At 40.1% G+C, this 24,866-nt stretch overlaps 1 protein-coding gene across 6 annotated transcripts in view; it reads right to left on the bottom strand.

Moving 5' to 3' along the window:
• The window catches only part of FOXN3 (forkhead box N3), a 220,076-nt gene that overhangs the window by 75,303 nt on the left and 119,907 nt on the right, over positions 1-24,866 (bottom strand). For 2 of the 6 annotated variants that reach the window (XM_063440078.1, XM_063440083.1), the window contains exons 1-2: positions 16,069-16,179; positions 8,298-8,851 (exon numbers count right to left, since the gene is read on the bottom strand). In XM_063440078.1, coding sequence (XP_063296148.1) covers positions 8,298-8,837 — 540 coding nt within the window. In that variant the 5' untranslated portion in view covers positions 8,838-8,851; positions 16,069-16,179. Of the gene's footprint in view, positions 1-8,297; positions 8,852-16,068; positions 16,180-16,799; positions 16,874-22,646; positions 22,689-24,866 lie in introns of those variants that run through there. The other 4 variants (XM_063440079.1, XM_063440081.1, XM_063440082.1 and 1 more) reach the window with 3 other exon arrangements.

Raw genomic sequence — 24,866 nt, 5'->3', positions numbered from 1 at the left:
TGTCAGTATGTGCATGTATGTACACCTGCATTTATATCGGAGTAGGCTGCATATCTGTGTCAGTGTATGTGTGTCAGTACATACATCCAATCATTCAAAAGCCAACACTGCACACAAACACACCCATGCATTGAAACACTAACCCTATATACAAATACATTCAAGCATACACACAAGCAAACACAGCCCTGCATATTGCAGGAGGGATCACACAAACACCATTACTGCAAACACACCAATGCATTCAAGCACACGCTACATTCGTCAATACATACACACACACGCACACACAATTGAATTCCAATGTCAACACTACACACAACACACCTGAAATATGGCAACAAATGAGTTTGAAAATTCTGGTCTACAAAAAACCTTTAAGTGTTATTCACTGCACTGTTAATTGGGATATTTACAAGATAATTCCACATTTTAGGACAGAAAGCAGAATTGTTAAGATAGGGTCTGAGAAATCTTCCAAGTCCATTACTATGGCCTGAAATTTGTCATGAATGTATAAATAACCCGCATTTCGTACATCTTGCTTTAGAGTAATATTAAACATTCTTTAGATTACACTATACACAGATGTCAGACAAAGTGTTCTCAACAATAAAGACAAATCCAAACAAACACATAGGTACAAAACTATCTTTAGTTATATTTCTATATTACTCCTCTTTGGGAAGAGCTGGGGAAAAAAATCCTAGGGAAAGAAAGTGATCGCAACAAAGGATCCCTTTGGGAAAGTCGAATGAAATGTGTTTTGTAAACAAAAATCCCTATGAAAAAAATAGAATTTCCCTCCTGACCACCAGCATATCAATGGACGAGATCAACCACCCAAATCGAACTATAATGTGATGTACAAATATTACTGTGGGAAATACCTCTCTCTCTAATCCCTGAACACTGACTTACATGATCATTTAGCATCTCTAAAGACTAACGATTTCTAAATAAATAATGAACCGAGCGTGTTCTCTGCTAATCGGCACAGACTAGGTCACCAGTAGAACATGTGTTGAAGCCACTGAAAAGAATAGATTTTTTTTTGAGAAGCACTTGTAACAAGTCTGGGAGAAGAGGGATTTCTTTGTGTTAGTTTGGGTGTCCGAAGAGGCATTTTCTGCTGCCCTGTGAGTTATACAATATCAGACACAGACACAAACTGGCAAAAAAAGTAAATAAAAAATATTACGTTCTGGTTGCCAGTCACCTGAGATTAAAAGCTCTTGCCCAAAAGGTTTATAATTCAGCTGGACTTGGAATTTCATTTAAGGTGATTTATTCCCAAAACTGTTTTTTCTTTTGGCCAAAACAGCCACGCTAGACTATTAGCAGAGTTTGAGAATTTCACAGTTTGTATATTTTAGGCTTAAATTTGCAATTCACATGTTAATGCTCTACAATTCCCAGGACACATTTTTGGGAACATGGCTTCAAAATTCACAAAAAAAACTTTGGCAGAATAGAACAGGGTTTAAAAAACACACCAGTATAAGACAGGGGAGTCCAACTGGAACCACAAACATAGTATCAGCAATCATCAAATAGGTAGTCAAACTTCATTGACAGTACATTAACTCCACATGGACAGTCACTAAAGTACCCTTACAGTCAATACAACTTTTAGTATAATGTTCCTCAGGTTTTTTACGTTAATCGTACATTCTTTACTGTACTGTTGGATCAGGACAATACAATAAACTCATTTTGGAAAACCTAAGGAAAAAGGGGAGTAACTGAGGTCATTCCCTTTTCAGTCATGCAAAACCTGACATCAGAGAAAATTAAATGTTCTGAGCGTTAAAAAGAAGTAAAAGAAATGAGGGGGAAAAAAAAAACCACAACAACTTGATTTTCAGGGGTAGATAGCAAAATTAGATGATGAGACAGAAAGACGACAACTGTTCTAAATAAATAACTCCATAAACGAATGTCCTCAAACTGCACTGGTCTGTGCATTGTAGACACTGCAACAAGGGCCCTTTGTTATGTACCATTGACACATGGTTAAAAATGGGTCATTAACCACTTGCCATTATGAGACTGGCAGCACACTCTAGCCATGCTCCATCACCAGCCTCTCCTAGCAATGATGGGGTTAAAACAGCAAGCCAAGTGTTCTGGGACAACGTTCTGCGATCTAACCTGCTCGGTAACAACCATGCTGCAAACTGAAGAACACAGAACCAGAGAGACAGCTAGAAATGCACACATTTTAACACTCTGACTGCCAGATGTGTCCAACACATTGCAAAGCCATAGGTCAAGCACACCTCTGTCACTGAAAAGCTGTGTATATATATATATATATATATATATATATATATATATATATATATATATACACACACACACACACACACACACACACACACCTTAAGTTTCCTTCCTTTACATTTTGTATATGAATAACCACAAGAAAATAAGACTTACCGTATATACTCGAGTATAAGCAGAGTTTTTCAGCCCATTTTTTGGGCTGAAAAACCCCAACTCGGCTTATACTCGAGTCAGAGTCTGTATTATGGCAATTTGCATTGCCATAATACAGACCGGGGGGAGAGGGGGCTGGCAGAGCTGTAACTTACCTTTCCTGCAGCTCCTGTCAGCTCTCTCCTCCTCCGCGCCGTCCGGTCAGCACCTCGGTCAGCTCCCAGTGTAAGTCTCGCGAAAGCTGCGGCTCTCGCGAGACTTACAGTGTAAGCTGACAGAAGAGCAGAACGGACGGCGCGGAGGAGGAGAGAGCTGACAGGAGCTGCAGAACAGGTAAGTTACAGCTCTGCCAGCCCCCCTCTCCCCCCACTGAACTGCCACTGGACCACCAGGGAAGGAGAGCCCCCCTCCCTGCCATGTATCAAGCAGGGAGGGGGGACGAAAAAAAAAATATATAAATAAAAAGAAATAATAAAAAAATAATAATAATAATAAAAAATTAATAATGACAAAAAAAAAGGGGTATAAGGACCACTATGGGGGGGGGGGTATAAGGACCACTATGGGAGGGAGGGGGGTGGGTTAAGGACCACTATGGGAGGGAGGGGGGTATAAGGACCGCTATGGGAGGGAGGGGGGGGATAAGGACCACTATTGGAGGGAGGGGGGGGATAAGGACCACTATTGGAGGGAGGGGGGGGATAAGGACCACTATGGGAGGGAGGGGGTGGGATAAGGACCACTATGGGAGGGAGGGGGTGGGATAAGGACCACTATGGGAGGGAGGGGGTGGGATAAGGACCACTATGGGAGGGAGGGGGGGTATATGGACCACTATGGGAGGGATGGGGGGGATAAGGAACACTATGGGAGGGAGAAGGGGGATAAGGACCACTATGAGAGGGAGGGGGTGGGATAAGGACCACTATGGGAGGGGAGGGGGAAGTAAGGACCACTAGGGGAGGGGTGAGTCAGGACCACTGGGGGGGGTGAAGGAACACGGGGGTGGGGAGGTAAGGACCACTAAGGGAGGAGGAGGGGAAGTCAGGACATATGGGGGGGGGAGGGGGCGGCAAATTTTTTTTTTGCCTACGGCGGCAAATATCCTTGCACCGGCCCTGCACACACTGCATTCACACACTGCATTCATACACACACACGCTGCATTCATGCACACACACGCTGCATTCATGCACACACACGCTGCATTCATGCACACACACGCTGCATTCATGCACACACACGCTGCACTCATACACACACGCTGCACTCATACACACACGCTGCACTCATACACACACGCTGCACTCATACACACACTGCATTCATTATACACACACTGTAAATAAATATTCAATTAATATATTTTTTTTAGGATCTAATTTTATTTAGAAATTTACCAGTAGCTGCTGCATTTCCCACCCTAGTCTTATACTCGAGTCAATAAGTTTTCCCAGTTTTTTGGGATAAAATTAGGGGCCTCGGCTTATATTCGGGTCGGCTTATACTCGAGTATATACGGTATTACAAAATCAAAATTTTTTTGTATTTTTTTTTTTAGTTTACATTTTATTTTTAGGTCCTGCTCTGATTTGCTTGCAAGAAACACAAAATAAAAGTAAAGTGGGTCAACCACCCATTAAGAATGCATTATGTAAATCAAAAATTAAAACAGGGCTCGACAAATCCAAGGCATTAGGAATTTAGTCCTGGCACCTGGGTGTTTGTCAGCCTGTTCAACACAGTTTGCACGGATGCCTGAGAGTGCAGTGGCAATACTACAGAGATCACTGAGCATGCAGGTGCGACCTGGTCCTTCTGTGTTCTGCCTGTAATGGGCAAGAGCTGGCCGGTTAGCCACCTTAGCGCCTTCCCAAGGCGAGTGGAACTGTAATCTTCCTGCGCTGCTCTTACTCCGGTCATCACTAAACAGTGCGCGAGAAAGAGTAGCAGTCACCCAAAGGTGCTTATTTTGTCAGTGCTGCACAGTGTCTGCATTGGGGTGCTGAACATTCCCCACACAGATGCATTGATTCAATGCATCTCTATGAAGAGACGTTGACTGGCACAATGCATCGTTTTGCCGTGCAAGTGCAATAGCCTTCCAATGCTTTCCTATGAGAAAGTGTTGGATTGGTTGAGATCCTCAATATTGACTATCTAAGCCACTGAGGTGGGGCCAGCCACCTTTTCACCGCACAGACAGGGGAGCCGATGACTTAAACAGCCACACCAGCACTATAGTGTCAGGAATACACGTTTGCTCTTTTAATTCTAAAAACACAAGGTACGTTCATGGCCACAAAAGCCAAGTAAAACAATTATAATATATTAAAAAAATAAACAATAATATATATATATATATATATATATATACACACACACACAAAACATCTGGGTGTGTCAAATCAGAATATATTAATTATTTGCACAAGTTACATGCCCATGACATTTGATTCTAGTCTTCTTTTGTGTAAATTTAAGATATATCTTATTTTTGTCGCTGAAAATAAAGCTTTGTAAGTTTTAAAAAAATAAGTATATCTGGCTCCTAACTTTTTTTTAGCAGGCTCCTAGAGTCAAAGCAAATATGTCAAGCCCTGCATTAGAATGTTTATATATTAGTTTATTTTACCTCCAGTCAATCAGTTTGCACGTTGATACACATATGCATTAGTTCTGACCTTGCGTGTTCACTAGATTTCAATGATTTCTTTAGGAATCACTGTAGTGCTACAAGCAGCTGTATGGACCTCAATGCAATAAATCCCAGGCTGATCATGCATGCAAATACAATGGGCTATCTAAATCATCTTCAGTAAGACCACTTGCAACAATTATATATGTAAGCCTGGGAAAAAAAAATAAAATATATATATATATATATATATCTATATATATATCTCTCTCTCTCCCAGGCTTACATATATAATTGTTGCAAGTGGTCTTGCTGAAGATGATTAGATAGCCCATTGTATTTGCATGCATATAGAGAGTGTCCTTTTAACCCCTTAAGGACACATGACATGTATGACATGTCATGATTCCCTTTTATTCCAGAAGTTTGGTCCTTAACCCCTTAAGGACACATGACATGTGTGACATGTCATGATTCCCTTTTATTCCAGAAGTTTGGTCCTTAAGGGGTTAAGGGGTTAATAACACATACACACAAAAACACTACAAATCTATTAATACAATTTACCATTAAATAACATTATTTTCCTACATATAAAGTAAGTAACACAATAAGGAAGGAAGAAAAGGCCACTAAAATGAAACAAAGTACCGTACATCATTTTAAATCTGTATATCCAGTCACACTCAAGAGCACAGTCACATATCAGTTAGTGCGCATTGCTCACAAGGTACTGCAGAGACACATTCTAGACAATTATTCTGTGGAAGGCTAGCGATGTGTCTGTATAATGCAAAAATATTAAATCGTCAGCACTAAATTGCAAATAAAGCCACAACACAGTAGCAAAAATGCATGAGCAGAGAGAGGAGTTTATAAGAAAATGAGAAACATAAAATGCTGAACATCCAAAAGCGTTAACGGTGCTCTGGTCCAATCAAAAACCGCTGTGTCTATTGCACGACATCACTGCAATGCCATCTACTGCATCGCAACAAGGGTCACAGACTGCCACATCACTACGTTACCATGACAACTACTTACTTCGATATCAACTGTGAGCCTGTCTCCATGGAAACACATATACAAGTAAAAATTCCTCTACGCAGCAGAGGACCAGATGACAGCAGTTTCACAATCAGACACAGATTTAGAGGGCTTTTAGACACAGCAGCCACATAAGCAGCTCACAGAAGATCAACATATCCATCTAACTCCGTTTAATTTCTGGTATAAAAATCAAAACAAAAAATACACACACATCACAGTATACATTCTCAAAGTATAGCTTTTTTAAATAAATAGGTAATATTTTAAAGCACTCTTACACAATGCAGGGTGGAGCTCAACTGCTATAGTTAACCACTGAATTTTTCCATTAAAAAAAAAATAATAATAAAGAATCACAATAAACGCTAAAACGTTTTCTCAACTTACTCAGATGGGAAATATTTAGTAGTATAGAATACGCCAGGTAGGAAAACGCTTCAATGGCGGATGAGAATAATGGGACATTTTTACAAAAACAACAACAAAAGGACATAAAAACAAAAACTGCTCAGATCTGTTTTGCAGAGATCAATACAATTTGATAGTAATACTGTCCAGAGGAACCAAATCCCAGCAAGACCATGCCATCTCACGTTAATATACTTTTTGAATAGTCACGAAGAGATTTTTCAAATAAATGGATATAGATTTATTGGGTTTTTACAGCTTCTCTCATTTTCCTCTCTATTGATTACTTTTTGTCTCACCTGTGAACCAAATTGTGGGAAAATGAGCTTATCAGTGTATAATATTTAATTGATGTATATATTGTTTACAGTACACACAAAGAATATGATCGTGACCAGGCCACACAAATACTCCAGTTTACATAATGTCCCAGTATCCTCCACCATAAACATTCAAGTTGTGAGGTTACTTAATGCGAACAAGTCAATCAACGTCTCCTGGAATAGTTTTTTTTGTTTTAACTGGAAACTTCTAAGAATTTATTTTATTAAGAATCACAATTAAGCAAAACCCTTTATATCTTGGAAAGGCATCTTTTAAATAGGCTAAAATATATGTAGAAATAATACCTAGTGTATTACTATATATCTCCGATCACTACACATCCCAAAATCCACACCGTATACCCACAAGGCAAATTGTTAACCTTTTTGGGGGAGGGGGTGAGCTAGATCATACCCCTTAATGAAAGCCTCATAGCCTAGCTGCAATGATGAGCATTATATAGTTCACTAAAACTCTAAGTTTTTTTTCAATGCTAATTTCTCCGTAGAGGTTTTATTTTTTTTGTTTTGTGCAAAAGATCGCAAACTGGCTTGCACTGCCGCAACAGCATGAAAAAGCTTTGTAGAGATTTTTACGTTGAGTCCAGTATTGAAAACCCTTGGTTGTTTGCTGCTGTCTAATGTACTTTACTGCTTTTAACCTTAATCCCAGTTAAAAGATTCCATAACCCAGACCTAGCGTTTAAAAAAAAAAAAAAAAAAAAAAAAAAAAAAATGTACGTTCTAGTGAACTTGTTCTTCCGGAACCCTGATGCTATAGTTTTGTGGAAGTGAGATGAACACACGTACTCATTATGCGTAGAGCTTTTTCATTTTTGAAAGTGGACAGTAGAAAGGCAAAATGTTTAAAACCAAGTTTAAAACCACACATGCAATTTTAAAAATCTGTGATAGCACAGGTTAAAAACAGATTTTATTGACGAGACTAGCATAAAAGAAAATGGTATAACAAAATTACATGTTTTAGGAAAACTAACACAGCAGTGATCCATTTAGAATGTGTAAAACATTTTTATATGTACAAGTTATTATACCTTAACTTTTTGTCCGATTTCTCTTTTTGTGTGAAGACTCAAAATAAGTATTTACTAGCAAAAATAGTCTATACATTGAGTTAGTACCGTAGTGTATACCAACAAACATCCAAAAAAAAATAAAAGTGGACCCCCAGCTGGGCTAACTTTTGTTCAACCCTGGGTCAGAGCATCATAAAACCAATGTTTCTGAAACTATTCCTACACGCAAATATTTTAAACCAATAGAAACCCAAAGTAGAATTTTAAACTTTAATGGCAAACTTGAAAATAGAATTAAAGCAATGGTCTATTACACACAGACATGCTTCTAAATTTTAGACCCATTTCCTAGAAAGACAGTTCATGCTAGCATTGGGCTAGTGGAAAAGAGAGTCTTACCTGACTTCTGTCTTTATCCACCTTCTTAAAACATTTATTTAAGGATAGATTATGTCTCACAGAGTTCTTCCACCCTGTGGGAGCATTTGCAAAGTACGGAAAGTGTTCTAGGATCCAATTGTATATATCCTTGACTGGCAGTCTCTTGGTTGGGGAGTCTTCGATGGCCATAAATATGAGGCAGCTGAAGGAATATGGGGGCTTGCAGTTGGCATTCTGCTTGGCATCATAGGGCATATCCGACTGAGCAGGCGAAGGTGGGGTGTCATCATCAATGTCCTGAACAGGGCTGACACTCCTTAAGACTGTGTCCCCAAAACTTTTAAGTAAGTTTTTGCTCTCATGCAACCAGTTCAAATTAGTGAGCTCCTCATCTTCCATAGCCCCTTTCTCCTTGTTTAATTTGACTGCGGGTGGTGGGAAGTCTAGGTCATCGTCATCATGGAGTGGGTTCGAGAGCGAGTTACGCCTGTAACACTGGCTGGAAACACTAATCCCAGTGCCCTCCGCCTTCTTACTTGGAGGCATGACTGGACCCATTTAGGCAAAGACTCCTACCAAGAAAGACAGAAAGACAGAGGTTATATAATGGGCAAAAAACATATAAACAGTGACTGGATTTGGGATATTGGAAAATGAAGAAATAATTAATAAAAAAAATCACTGAAGTGGTCATGGTGGTTAAAGTAACCCTTTAACACATCAGAAATCATTCAAATGTTTTAGAGAGATTTTTGCCTTGATCGTTAATACAAAACACTATGTACATGATAGGCAAAATAATATTAGCCTCAATTGTAAGATTTACTGTTTGAGATAATATGAATGAAAGCACGTTTGTGTGAACATCCATGTAGAATTAACAAATTACAACACAGATTTAGAACGCTGCTTTTCCAACCGGTCCTCCTAATCCACCAAAGGAGAAGAGCTTAACACAATGTTCTTGAATTAGAACAAAACTAGGTAATATGCAACTCCGTCTATACACCTGTCCAGTGGTAGGTTTACTAGGACTTAGAGTCAGTCAACAAGACCATCAATACCATTCAAGGATGACATTCCTTCTAACACCTATGGCAACACAGAAACATTTAAACAAAGATACAGAACTAGTGATGTCCCGAACTGTTTGCCGGGAACCGTTCGCCGGCGAACATAGCTTGTTCGTGACGAACACGGCGGGCGAACATATGCGATGGTCGGTCCGCCCCCTATTCGTCATGGAGGTGGGAGGGTCTGGGAGGGAGGGTCTGCTGCTGATTGGCTGGAATGTGTCTGCTGACTGTGAGGTACAGGGTCAAAGTTTACTCAATGATGACGAATAGGGGGCAGACCGACCATCGCATATGTTCGCCACGAACAAGCTATGTTCGCCGGCGAACGGTTCGGGACATCACTATACAGAACACTTCATAAAAGGGGAAAATAACAAAACCCAAAACTTGCTCACATATGTAGCATGGCAGAGAGAATATATATATATATATATATATATATATATATCCCAAAAATTGTAGAAAGTTCTGAGATGATTTTGAAATATTAGACATAAAGAGAGATTGTCCTTATCTGTCAGCCAATCATTGTTATCCCAGTTGGGAGGACCAACTGTATCCCATAAAACCCTGCACTGCAGAGACTGATATTGTTTGTCACACAAAAACTACACCTATGTGGCATATGTCACTCAAACGCATGCGTTTCAAATCAATTACTCATGATCTTAACTGCACGTATAACGAACATTTATAATATTACCAAATACACTAAACGTACCCGATCCCAGAACAGAGACGTGGAGACAAGTAGGAAGGAGTGTGAGGAGGTGGCAAACAGACAGTGCAGCAAATACTGCGATGGGTGCATCTCACTGAAAAATAAAAACACTTAGAAGCTAAATTCTAAAAGTGGAGCAATCACCATAGAAACCAAGGAAATGCTACCGCTGACTGTTCCACTTAAAGAATAAATAAGACACAATATGTTATGTCAGGGCTCGACAAATCCCAGGTCACCATGGCAACTAGGATTTTAATCCTGGCCCCTGGGATTTGTTGGCCCATTCGGTCCCTAAGGTGGTCGGCTGCCTATGAGTGGAGGCGGTCGGTCGGCTAATAAAGAGCGTGGGCATGCGGCTGGTCGGCTAAAGGGAGAGCATGTGTGGCCAGCCAGCTGATAGAGAGCATGGTCGTGCGGCTGGTCGGTCGGTCATCCTGCTTAGGAAGAGCGTGGGGTGTGCGCACGAGCGGGAGGCTCCTGGAGGATTGAGGCAGGCGCGCAAGAGAGCTGTAACCTCCCTGCTCTGCTCCCTCACGCATCCTGCAGTGATTCCAGGATCTGGAATATGATGTAATTCCAGCCCCGGCATCAATAAACAGCGCTCTATGGAGCACAGCAGGGAGCAGACTGAAGCCCCACTGGACCCCGAACCACTCCAGCTCCAGGTAGGGACGCCGAGTGGTCACCTTAATGTGTGTTGTTATTGCAGTGGTAATGAATGTTAGTGTGTCAGTGTTTGTGTGTCTCAGTGAGTGAGTGTTTAGGTGACCGGTCCCTCTCTAATCACATGGGTACGTTTTTTTTTTTCCCCTCACCTTTCCCCCCACCCCCCCAAACTGTGCTGGTTTCGCCGCAGCTGGCCCTGCCTTCATAACTGCGATCATCAATCTTTATGAGCTCAGCCAATCCAATGCTTTCCCATGGGAAAAAAGCCATGCTGCGCCAATCAGCAACTCCTCATAGAGTAATGGTGAAGCGCTTATATTAAAAATGGTTGATAATCTGTGATTTTCAGTGCAATAAGAAATTATAGTGTAAAAGACTTTTCATCCAGCTGAGGAAGCCTATACGGCAAAACTTGTCCTGGAGAAACTGTGAGACAGACTCTTTATACTGGACTATTTTTGCCTATATAGTGTTGTTGTTATATATATATATATATATATATTTATTTATTTTTTTACAGCCTTTTTTTAATGTAATAAAGTTTATATATTTTAACAACATTTTACTGCTCACTATTGGCACTTTTTCCTGCTACATTTTTAAAGAAAGAGTGTGGTCCTTAACCACATATGCCATTGAAGGTTCAGGGTTTGTAAGTACCCTATTTACTTGACCACCTATATAAAATAAGATCTACAATGTTGCACCATATGTGCTCCTTTTTCCATCTGTTATATAGGATAAAGAATTAAAGCATACCATCTAAAGAAGGGAGAGGGTCACCTCTACGGACCCTAAAAGCGCACTAACTGAGCTTAATCGTTTAGCTCTTTAAATTGTGAGTGGGGAATTTACTCTACTTTATTTTACAATATATTATACGGTTTACACTATGAAATGGTTTTTGTATTTATGTTTTTAAGGAACTACACTTTTACCACTCGGACCCCAATATAGGATAAAAAGTCTAAAAGGTATATATACATACATACATACATACATACATACACACACACACTTTTATACCTATAATTTCTTATTGCACTGAAAATCACAGATTATCACCATTACACTGGTTCACAATTGTTACTATATAAGATAAGTTTATGGTGTAAAAGCAGCTGTTTGTTAATTGTACATCTCTTCAATATTAGCGCTGATACCTCTTTTTTATTAACTCCTCATAGAGATTAATTGAATTGGGGGAATCGGGAACATTCAGCGCCTCCATGCAGAGCGTGGAGACACTAAACATAGGTTCTGCGTACTGTGCAGCACTGCCCCAGGATGAGTGAGTTTCACTATAAGTGTTACTGGCAACAATGTAAATACTGCCTTTTCTCTGCAAAGGCGAGGTTTACATTGAAAGTGTGGAGGGACAGGTTATAGACACGAGAACAACTACATTAAGCTGTAGTGGTTCTGGGGACTATAGTGTCCCTTTAAGAATTGTATTTTTGACATTAAGAAGCATGGCTCCTAACTTTTCTTTGCTGGCTCCTAGATTTTAAATTTATCAAGCTCCGTGTTATGTATAAATAGCAATTCTGGGGAAAAGGTTAATGTGGAACTCAACATATCATTCCTGTTGACTAATGCAAATGGAGAACTTTGCCCTAGAATTAGTATTTATACAGCTGACTTACTGGGTTTAATTTATCCTAAATTTGGAGGAATTGCCATAGAAGATTTCTACTGATTACTTTCATGTTGTATTTTTTCTGTAGTATCCTTATTTGTCAAAGCAATTCTGGGGTGGACACATGTCCAAAAAAAACATATGAGGCAATTATTTTGTGAATCTGCCTTTCAATCTTTTTATATAGACACATTGAAGCTGAATTAGAGCTGCACCCGGCTCACAGAGTGGTCTAGGATCCTAAATCAGATAGTAATTAATATTAGAGTTTAATGAATTAACAGAGTCAGGGTTTCACTGGATTTTACGAAATTGAAAAATGAACCAAACATTTTTACTGCTACAAAACTTAGATAGGGGGAAAACCTGAATCAGAATCTGAAATGTGTTGGGGGAGGGAACACTTACCCTGAATTTAGTTAAGATGAATTCTGATTGGTCGAAAGAACACGCCAACATAATACAGCTCCACTTTGTTATTTTTTTCACTTTTTTTCTCCTTTCAACTCATTACCTGCGTTTCCTAAACATATGCAGGTTTTCATACAGCAATAAAACATAAAAGGCAACTCTTTTTGCCATTTCATAATAGCACTATTTATAATAAGTCATTTTTGCCCTTCCACATAACATTTGTTTATAAGGTATTTTTGCCAATGTTTTTCAAGTGACAGCCACACTTCCCATTTGTCTTTTTCTCTTCCCTCATTGCTTTTTATTTAAAAGGAAAAAAATGAAAAAAACCACACCTGGTAAACAGTTAAAATGATAAAAAACTATGGAAGAAGCCATGTGCATTCTGGGAAATATTATGTATTAAGAACAAGAAACGCAATAAAAGTGGAATAACTGACTAATCAAGAACAAGACGTCCATAAACAAAAAGGTTTATTAAAAAATAAAAACAATTATCTTATTTGTCGTGAACTGTAAACTCCATTGAAAAATGTAAGATAATATAGTAAAACTGTGACTAAAAAAAAAGGCCAACTTTGCTATAATCAGCCATAACAGCCTAAAGTTTGATACTAGGTTTTTAATTCTGTTTAGTGAATAAAATATTCCGATACATACACACTTTACTGATCAACAGAGTGTCATTTAATCCAGCTTTATAAGTGACATGGAAACAATCAGAGCCAGCTGATAAGGGACAATTAATCACTCTGATTGCCTGTAATAAAATCTCACACGGATTGTTTATTGCCCTTCAGTATCATCTTATGCCCATGACAAGCATTCGCCGTGGCTTTTAAAAGGAACACAAGGAAATAAAGTATAATGTTAGAGTGCGGTTTTGTATTAACTTAATCCAGTGCTGGCTGGGCCAGTCTCCTCGGAACTACGATGGCTGGTCCAATTCAACGTTTCTCATAGAGAAGGACTGGGCACGTACGGTGCAATTGATGCACTTTGTCAATCCAATGATTCTCAGAGAGAGAGAGAGAGAGAGAGAGAGAGAGAGAGAGAGAGAGAGAGAGAGAGAGAGATAGAAAAAAAAGTCTTCAATCAAAATGTTCGAAAAATCTAAAGTCTTCAATAAGGAAGTACGTCTAGAGACAGTCAGTCTTATAACCACCAGACATCTTCTCTAACAAATGTAAACATTTAATAAAAAAAATAAAATACAAATAAATCTACACACCTATTCAACTTCATTATGCAATAGCCTTTATTGGCCACTTCTTCAAAGTATCTACTACTCTCTAAAATAGTACCACCTAGTTGTTTAGTGTGTAGCATTGGTGGACAACAACCTTCTGGCCACCCCTTTGTATGTATTTACAATCTTAAAATCTTCTCTCTTATATTAACCTAGGCTATCCTTATGCCATGGCTCAACTGTAGACAGTTTCAGAACAGCATCATTTAACTGCCATTTTACAGCAACGCCTATTGTTTTACAACAGCGTAAAATAAGGCTGTTAAAACAGGAAGAGGTTTTATAGAGGGCTGGGTTCATAAGAATAAGAAAAACACAGAAGGCTAGGAAGTAACAAAGTTTCATGACAGATTACTAAGAAAACCAATGTAGTCGGTTTTGAACCAGGTAGTACACTGGACACATACGGGCCACATGCTGCTCCGACAGCAGATGGAAGTTCTGTGTCCCATGAGCCTCTAAACACGAAAATGATATCATGGACGACAGTAAAGTAATTTAATTCCACTGTTGCTATGACAACACACTGCTCTCTTACGGTTTAATTTGCTTATCTGCCACTAACCTCCCTAAGAGACTGCTTTAGCACTTTGTCATTACAAGCCGTCTGTTAAGTTCTATATACCGGAATAAAACTTAACAAATATGTACATCACTTAATCACAGTCTAACATTCCACACACCTGGTTCTGGAACCAAAGCACAAAATAAAATAATTTTTTAAAAAATGATATGTTGAATAAAAAGTATCATACAAGAAAAGTATATCACGGTTAGTCACTGATGTGTGAACTGTCACAAATTCAAAGTGATTGTTACGTTTTAAGCAAAAATAGCAAAGCTGGAAAAATTGGGGTATTTTACGCTCAACTATTTTGCGGTAAAATCTTCCATTCCCTTAGCAATACTCTACATTTCCTGATTTGGTTAAAAAAAATATTTTTTTTAAAATTCAACAATCCAGCCACCTAGCAAAACAAGAAAAAATATTTTTCAATAAAATTGATCAAATATTTTAGGAAAAAGGTATTTATGGTAAGACACCATCTCCCCTGCAAATTAACCTACATGTAAGTTTTACAGGTTAGGAGCGGATGAGAACTATGTAAACAATGTGTACACGCACAGACAGACGGACAGACAGACAGACAGACCAACATACAAGGATTTTTGATGGTTGCTAACTTATCATGCATGTGTACAATGGGTTAATCGTTGGGGCATACACAAATAATTCTCGCACAAATCACACAAAAAAGCTGCTCTTTCAGACCTCACAATTTCGTCTGTGTGTTTACAGGTTTGCAAACACAATGAGGGCAACAGGGGGGAGGCATGCCTCCTATTCAGGCTGGTTTATTGAGGATAAAAGTGCTGTAGCTTTGTGCAAACAGAGCACTTCATCAGTAGTAAATTTAGCAAGAGGCAGAGAGAGACCTGTCACAGGCAGGCAAAGTGGGGGTGGGTGGGAGGGAGGACTGCACCCTGAACTCAATATTGCAACACACTTATTTACTGTACAAAGGCTGCACAGCAAAGGCTGGGGATTGGCTAAGCTACAAGTCAATCCTTGTTGCTAGGAAACTCCAAAACTGCTTTCCCCCCTCCTGTACTGTGCCTTACAAAGTATACATAGTCACAACTAAATAAGGGCTCCTGCAGCACCATGACGGGCTATAAGTCAAGCATCAACTGAGAGGCATTGTCAAGATAATGTGTGGTCTGATTTACTGTCCAAGAGATTCTGCAGCAGCAGAGGATTTAGTTAGTCCCCTTATCCCCACCAGCAACGCAGAGAGAGACGGCGAGCGAGGCTCACAGCAATTATTGAACTGCAACTATCATCACACTTAGCCAGGCTAGATGGATTGAGCAAGATAAGAAAGTTATTAAAGATCTGAGCCATCGAGATCTCAAAAAGTTGCCAGGCAGCTCACAGGCAAAACACAATATAGCCTCATTTTAAGCAGCTGAGCTCTCCCTAAACATTACTATTCATCCAACCCCCCGAACCCACTCACCTGGCAGTGAACCCCAATATACAGCCTCCTTCTTCATGGAGGAGGGGGGCACAGCTCAGCCCGGACACGTGGGCTAATTCCAGAGGACAGGGCTGGGTGGGGGTTTCCAGCGCTAACAAAACCCCACATGACCAGAGGGTAGAAACGTGGGCTTGGGGAGGGAGGAGGCACAGAGACAGGGAGGAGACACCCGGGGGGAGGAGGGAGGGGAACAGGCAATCTAGGTAAAAGAAACTGCAGCACATCAGAGAAAGCTAGACTGCTGGCACTGAAGGAGTTAAACATACTAAAAAGTGGATGTATGCATCTTGGCATGCTGACATTGGATGGGGAGGGCAAACCAAAATTAATCAACTCCTTCAAAGAGGGTTTATTACAGGTCAATAACAAACATCTGGGAAAGGGCTTACAAATCTGGAGAATGGCTAATAGATCACACCACTAAATCCGGAAACAGATCAATAGATCACCCCCTTCGACAATGTCTCAAACCCATCAAGACAACAATTCCTGGATTTCACAACATTCCAAGCAAAGTAATAATGTAACTCACTAATCTACCTACCGGTTCTATTCTGTATGGTTTTCTGAGATTTCAATTTTGTTAACCAATGTTGACAAAAGTGTCTCCCCACCTCCAGTATTATTTAACCCTTTGCGCTGCCCACACCACACCCAAGGGAGGCTAGGTCTCAATTAACCCTTTCAGTGCCGGACAGTTCCGTACTCACTGGGTATCAAAGCTGGTGGGGGTCCAGAAATGGCAGTGTTCTCCAAGCTGTCACATTAGGGCTCCCCGTGAGTGAGGATACCTTCCCTTCTCTTGGTGGTGATTTCAAAACGTCTTTGAAATATTTTTTTAAAATCCAGTAAAAAGTCAGAGAACTTTGAAAAATTCCGCCCAGAAAAACATTCCAGATGAGTTGTTAAGTCCTTCCACTGAACCCCTCAAGCGAAGCCCAAGGTCCCCCCAAACCGCTCTCCAGGGAAAACATGCAGCAGGCAGATTGAAGGTTGGAGGCAGCCATTGCCCAAGTCTCCCTGTCCTCCTGCAAACTGGAGATAAGAAGTCCCCTCCTTTATCTGGGGGTCATTTTGTTTTGAGACTTTGTACAAGTCAGATCCTGAGAACCCTCCCACACCCAGCACAAGACACAACAAATGGCTCCTTTTTTGAGGGTTGGAGGGGAGGAGGGAAGCTCAGGCTGCTCCCATGTGCTGTGTGCTCAGCAGCTCTGGAAAGTGAGTCAGTCAACTGTTTGTGTAAAGTGTGAGAAGTGGCAGGACACAGCCCACTCTGCTGGTGTAACTGCATACATCGACTGCTGTGGGTTTATTATTGTTATACATATAGCGCCAACATATTCTGCAGTGCTGTACAACAGGGACTACCATACTTACTGCACACTGTCAGCTTCAATGAGTACTCCTATATTTTCTTTTTTGATTGTTCTAAAATTTGGTAGCTTCTTGAGCCAAAACTAACTGGGATCCAGCACCTAAATCAAATCACATGGTTTATTTTTGGGTAGTGCGGTTCAGTGTACAATTGCTTTTGGTTAAGTCATCTTAAGGTCTTTGCATATTTTATAAAGAACCCCTCTGCCCCCATCATGGTGACATTACCGCTTGGTACGCAGTGGTCTTGGGTTATAGCAGAGGTGACTTGTACTGGCTGATGATGTCTCCCACGGGGGCGCCACCTATGTTAAATCTTCAGCTCCTGGCACTTCACATGCCAGGAGCCCACGTCAGTGCCGTACGCTTACACAAGCACGAGAGTACAACACTGTCTTTGGAGGACTCTGTGAGACTGCTAGGACCCCCATAGATAGTATCTCATAACGAGCAGGACAATGGCTTATTCCCACCGACATCTGGGGGAAGTGGCAAAACTTGACAATGGTAGCTCTGAGTGACTTTTGTCACATTTGATCAACTTGTAGACTTACCACAAGACAAAATATTCCATACTTTGTCTTATTATATATCTCGAGAGTACATGGAATTTCAATGAAATTTTAACACAGTCTTGATGAACATTTCATAGAGATGTTGTTTATGAAATGCCTAATGTTTTGGGGGGAGGGAGTGACAAAGGCGTTTCAAACTTTATTTACAATCCACTGTTTGGATGGACTTGCGTTTGATAATTTAATTTGCATTTGTTTCTTAGAGTGGACAAGCTATGGATGGCATGAGTGTCCATTTGTTGGTTTTGCCAAATTACTCCAGAACAGTAAACACAGAAAACCTAAAACGACGGACGCACTGCAGTGGTCATGGTGTTCACAGTGCCTCTTTAACCATGCATATGCCATGATGGGTTCAAAGTGCGTTGCAGTAATGTGTTGGGCACACTTCTGGCATTACATTTTTGTTGGCATATTTGTGGGAAGGAGGCAACTACTTTCATTTAAGAATGGGTCATGAATGAGACACATCTTCTGCTAACATGTTGTGGGTGTGTGTGTTTTTTTTTTTTTTGTACTAAACAGTAGGCTGCAGTGTGCTGATAACTAACTTCAAAAATGTAGGTCAAAACAGGTGGGAAAAAAAAATATATACAATTTTACAGTTTGGTTGCAATCATTTACTAAGCTCCAAATGTGCCTTATCTCACACAATTCTGGTAAAATACCTGATTTTAAAACAAATTTGTTATTCAGGTATTTTCACAGTGTGCCAGTATCTTTCCAAGCAATTCGGACATTTTCCTGTGCATGGTTTTTTTTATTTGCAAAGTATAGGAAATCAAATAGTCTCCAAAAATGTAAATTACCCCAAATTGGGATAATGACAGGATTATTCCAAAAAGTGTAAATTGTTGGGAAGATGAATTTCAAACTTTAGTCTAAAATAAGTTGAATTGGAAAAATCATAGAAGTCAGCTAGGTTTCAGTTTGACTATTTTGGCCTAAAAATATATATTTAAAAAAAAAAATCACTTTGTTTGAATTCCCAAAAAATTACACTTTAATGAGAAATCCTGTCAGAGGCAGTTGGGGGAATTTGGTTTGTCTTTTTCATGCAGGAGAAATGAAAGGAAAACAAAATGTAACAAAATGAAATTGTTGGTTGCAGAAACAGGCATTGCATTAAAAATAAATAAATCAAATAATACTATGAAACCCCAGCACTCTGAGGTATCACAAATTATCTGCAGGTTTTGTGTTTTTTTTTTTTTTTGTTCTTTGTAATTAATTCCAGAAATATAAAAAAAAAAAAAGAAGAAATAAAATTTGTTTCTTGTAATACCTTTTTTTATTGGACTAACAGAATTCTTTAATGACAAGCTTTTGGGAGAAATATTTTAGTTAGTTAATTAATCCTGCTGCTTTAGCAATACCTTCAGATGTTCTGTTTATGGCAATGCAAGCTACTTTGCACATTACTACAGCACTCCCAGGGTTAACCAGAAATATAATTGCATTTTTAGCCCGTAGCAAAATTATATTAGAAATTATCCAGGTGGCTCGTGCAAATCATTAAAGAACATTAATCTGCCTTTATTTAAAATAGTACAAAAAAAGAATTGCTAAGACTTTTATTCACTATAAAGGTGGTTCTTAACCTTTTTGTGACAGGGATCCAAATTATGCACACAGTACTAATTCGGTGAACCATTCGTTAACTGTAATATAATTACTGTTAATATATATTCTGCAAAACACCTTCATTAGACTCATCTCAGTGTCAGTGGGGTCTCTGAAGCACCGAGGAAGGCATTGATAGTAAACAACTTATAGTGTGGGCTGTTGTCATGGAGTCAGGTGAATATAATGTGCCCAGCAATATTGTCTAAAAATTTTAATAAAAGTTTGTTCAGAATTTGACAGCCATGAGACCCAAGTCAAGTTCTACATTTTGAGCTGCCCCCATGCAAGCCATTTTGGATGGCCCTTCTATAGCACACCTGTAAGATTTAAAGCCGCTCTGTTATCCTGAACTTACCTTTCTCCAACTGTTTCCTCTTCTCATCTCTCTCCGAATCTGTTCTTCTTTTCGATATACGATATAGAGACTAATTTGTCATATGTATTTTTCCTCCATTTAATAAAGGGTGGAGCTTCCTTTGTCAAGTCACTTTTCCCCCAGAATACTCAGCTGCCCATCGCATCATTCCTGTAAAATTTTGCGATTCATCCATTCATTAGTGGCGCCATGACCGAGGGGGAATAGGAACAGTGGGCATGCAGGAAGAAGAAAGGGTACATGAGTGCAGAGAATATACATCACTGCCAGGATACTTAACATGGCAGTGGCTTGAATAGAGATCAGGCACCAATAAAAAAGAAAAAATTTTAAATTGGGAAAAAGGAAAAAAAAAATACAAATTCCTACATCAGTCATGGGAAGGGGTGAAAGGTTTCTGCAGGGATTATGGAGAAACTCCCCACTGTGTCTGGGGGCTTTTGGCCACGACTGAATTGTAAGTTGTTTTCAAAATCATCCTCAACTGCAAATTGTATAGTATTGATATAGACATTCCAAAATGTAGTTCAAAATAGCTGAAATGAAAAACTATTTTTCCAACTGTATTATTTGACCTTAAGATTTGCAATGCCCTGGTCTATTATCCACAATTAAGCTTCAAAAGTGAGAAATTAGACACTTTGTATACTAGCTTTACAAATCTTCCAAAATATTATTCACAATCAAACTCGACCGTATCAAGCAGGTCATTATTGTCTCTTCCTCAAGACAACTGCATTTTAAACCAGATGACTGGTGATGCCAAGGCTCCTGCGCCCGTTACAAGAAGATAGCAACGCGGCCTTAATGAGAGTCTCAGTGAAGGATGAAAGCCAGATGGGATTTTGAAAAGCGTTCGTCCGTCCGGTCAGGAGCTGGCAACTGCCAAACTATTATCTTTCTAAACAGTGGAACAGAATGCTCACAGAATGACAACCGCAAAACTCATTTAAACTCTGAAAAGGTGACTAATGAGCTCATTCAAGCCTCTATAAATTATTCACGGCAGCACGAACGCCTCTCGAGACAATCAGCAAAGTCAACTTTAAACACATTTACCCTGGGACTCCCCATTACACTGCAATGTTTGTAAAACCAAGTCAGACAATAGAAGGGATGCCTCCCTGTACTTTATTACCAAAATCTGTGACCGCGTCTATTTAGTTCCAGCCAGTGATTGTAGAAACAAGTGTCTATATAACAGAGATGTAACCTCAGACCTTAGGGGGTGCTGGCATTTTTTGGCATATCCCTGTGAGGTCTTTTTTTTTTTTTTTTTTTTTAACTGATCCAATCACCATCCACCAGTTATAGACAAGGGGTGGTAAAATGCAGATCAACAGCTGCTGTTTAACTACAATGCATCTTTTGCCTTAAGGTCGCCAAAGCATGGAGCACTTTATACATGCTGCAACAGCTGGAGGTCCTCACCATAGCCACTGTTATAGACCAATGTCAGCAATGTCCCAGGAGAAAGAAGGGAAATTCACTAAAATGTGAATTATTAGGAATTCAAAGTGCATTTTAGATTGCAGGCAAATTCGATTAAATGGAACTTTGGCTGACTTATTGCAGCCTAAATAAATTCCTTACAATTCATGCTTTTGCGAATAACCCCGTCAAAGAGCTAGAATCTCACATGTTGCCTATTTTTGCAGGGCCGCCTGGTAAAAAGTGTGATCTTTAATGGAGCAAAATCATAGGAAATTTAGTTCTCAGACAACTGGAGGTTGGAGCGACTGCCGTAGATAGTTTGACTAATAGAATTCTCACAGAAATAGGCAGCTACTGTAAGCTAGACAGGGCTCTCCATGCTGATCAAACAGGTAACTCTCTAGACACGGTAGATGGTCAGTTTAATTTTAATATAGCAGCTGAGCCATTAAAAAGGAAAATCGGATCTAATTTTGATTGATTTTTAGGGTAGAATCCAGCAATTTTTTAGAAAGACATCATATCGTTCTGGGCTCGAATCCCTTTCTATGAGTCTGTTTTCTAAGCTTATCTATGTAGCTTCCAAAATGAACCCATCTTAGGACCTGCATAGTAGCAGTGGATTCAATATAATATGCACTCATGCGTACTGAGCACATTTCTCTCAGAAGGCCAGTTCATTCACTGAACTGGTGACTAGGGAAGCGGCGCAGGAAGGACGCATGCTGGATTTGTGAATGAATGGCTGTTCAGAAATCAATACTACTGGTCTGCAAAGCAAATCATCATAACGCATCACTGATTCCAACATATCATTTTATGTTTGCTTCTTTAAAATGTATAGTGTCCATTTAAAAAATTATCTAAATACAACGCACAAATTGACACACACACGTATGTGTTGTATGTAAAATGTTTCCATAGTTCCTTCAGAAATTTGAAACTGATAGTATTCATTTTCATAGCACTTTAGCGTAGCAAGGTGCAGTAAGCGAGGAAAAACAAAAAAAATCTTCTCACATTATCAATGACAACACAGTGTTAAATCTCACTCAATTAAGTGGCTGTAAAACTCTCTGGAATTACACTAAAACATACTTCTAAATAATGTGACTCATCCAGACGGATGGATACCTGATACCTGACAAGTCAATACTCGCACTGTTTACCTTCATAAATAGTTGGATTCTAGATCAGCGGGTCAGTTAAAGGGAATTAGCAAGTAGCAACGGATCTACAGCTAGGCCCGGAATAAGTCCTAACGCCTCCAAAACGCTCCACCTGTGCCTTTCATAGCTAAAGGGAGTTGGCAATCGTGTGCCGTGTTCCTCTGTCACATGTCCTGCCTCAATAACCTGTCTAGCAAGCAGAGCTTACATCATTTTAGTTATCTTCGAGAAGAGCTTCCAGCGACTCACTCCACACCCTCTCATGGCACTTCCCCCCCCCCCCCCCCCCCCTCTGTCAGAGGAGAAACATGTTACGGCAGCCCCTCTGAAATACAGCAGTCCACTCCTTCCCACTAGGCTTAGCCGGTGTGTACAATGCCTTAAATCTAGACCCCTGTGTAACAGAACCTTACAATTACCTGGAAATATTTGTTGCCAAGGCAGCCCTTTTCAGAGACTATAACCACCCTGGAATGGATTACCTGATTCATGTGGAATAACCAGCAGAATTTGTTTATTTTATGCCATCTGTACATTAGAAATTCAACCTGTAAAAGAACGAATCAAACTACCGAACACTGGACCACCCGGCTGTTAATTAGGTGGTATTTTACCTCCCAGGTCGACCTTTGCTGTTCGTATACAAACGCACAAATTCCTTGTCTCACGTACTAGGTGGCCGCCATTTCGGGACTTTTACACGTGGCCGTGGCCATCTTAGTCCCGATCAGGGTTGATTTGCCGTCGAGCGTCTGGAACCAAAATCGGACACTCGAGTAGGCGAACACCGCTGAGACCTCCATAACACCGGGAATTCGTGCCAAAACTACCGAACCCCCTGCTGTTCGGTAGAAAGACTTAATAGACTATGGGGATTCTAGCGACCAGCAAGAACCGAATGGATGGCAAGATTTCCGTGCCTTTTTACCGCACGAACGAGGACCGACCGCAAGGCCAAATCTTATGGAACTATTTTCAGCTAGTGTGTCTGTGCGGTCGGTCAAAACTTTGAAGCTCCATATCTCCCGAACCCCTTTACCGAATGGGATGATTTTTGACTATGTTGTACCCACAGACTAGGGCTATCTGGGTTTGGGGTACATCCAAAACTATGGTAAAATTGTGTGCTTGTTAATTGTGTTACTTGCTTATCTGAGGGAAGGAGATGTGTGGGAGGTAACTCATTTCTGATTGGTGTCTTGTGTAATTCTTGTAAATCCCTCCCTTGCATGGGAGAATCCTTTATAAGGAAGTTAGGTGAATAAAAGTTCAGTTCTTCTTGACCCTTCAAAACGTAGCCTCGTCTCGTTCTTGGAAGGGGATTTTATTGCATTATTACTTTGCCTTGTTACAGCTGATCCTGACTCTCCCCCTGGATCTCGTGGATGGGATTATCCCAGCGCTATTACTACACAGCGACTTGCCGGGAAAAAGGACGTCTCCAACGGCTGATACCCTCTCACTACCAGGGTAGCCGTTACACCCTGTTTGGGCAAACAAAGGAACACAAGGCTTGAAGAGTTTAAACCTTTGAATAATTGACAATGGTGACCACTTTCATACACTAATAAGCATAAGTTATGGAAAATGTCCTTAACGTTATGATTTTCAACCCCTTCGACGGCCTATTGTAACAATCCATTCATAAAGGATCCTGTTTCTAAACCGATTCACCCACTCAATTAAAGAGTTACTCCAAGAATCATAACCACTACAGCCAGGAGTAGTACCTATGATGTCAGGAGTACCCTGGGCCAGTTCTCCAGTAATGGGTTAAACTGTAAAGCAATGGTTTGCCCCCTTATTTTGGTCCCCACCAGGTTCTGATGCTCCCTGGTGATCCTGGGATGTGCTTCAGTTGCACAGAATGGATATTTGCCAGCCTAGAACTCTAGTTCTGGTCTGGATATTGGCAACCTAATGATGCTGCTAGAATTACACCTATGGCAGCAGAGAGGTTAAACTACATGTTTCTGACCAGAGTGTTTCAACACTTCACATACAGACTCCAGGCACACTGACCACTTCAAATCACTGCAGAGCTCATGGAGCTTGGAGTAACCCTTTAATAACTGCAGGACTATATGTAGCTGTAGATGTGAAAGTGGCTAAAACAAGTTGTGATCACTGTACAGATTAGGTTTCTGTTTTCAAAGGAATTAATTTTAGTTTGCATATTTCTAACTGAATACTTTAATTCCCGGCTCAATTCCAAACAAG

Source organism: Pelobates fuscus, chromosome 13 (assembly GCF_036172605.1).
Source record: "Pelobates fuscus isolate aPelFus1 chromosome 13, aPelFus1.pri, whole genome shotgun sequence".
NCBI lineage: Eukaryota > Metazoa > Chordata > Amphibia > Anura > Pelobatidae > Pelobates > Pelobates fuscus.
This window is presented reverse-complemented; position numbering and strand designations above follow the sequence as displayed.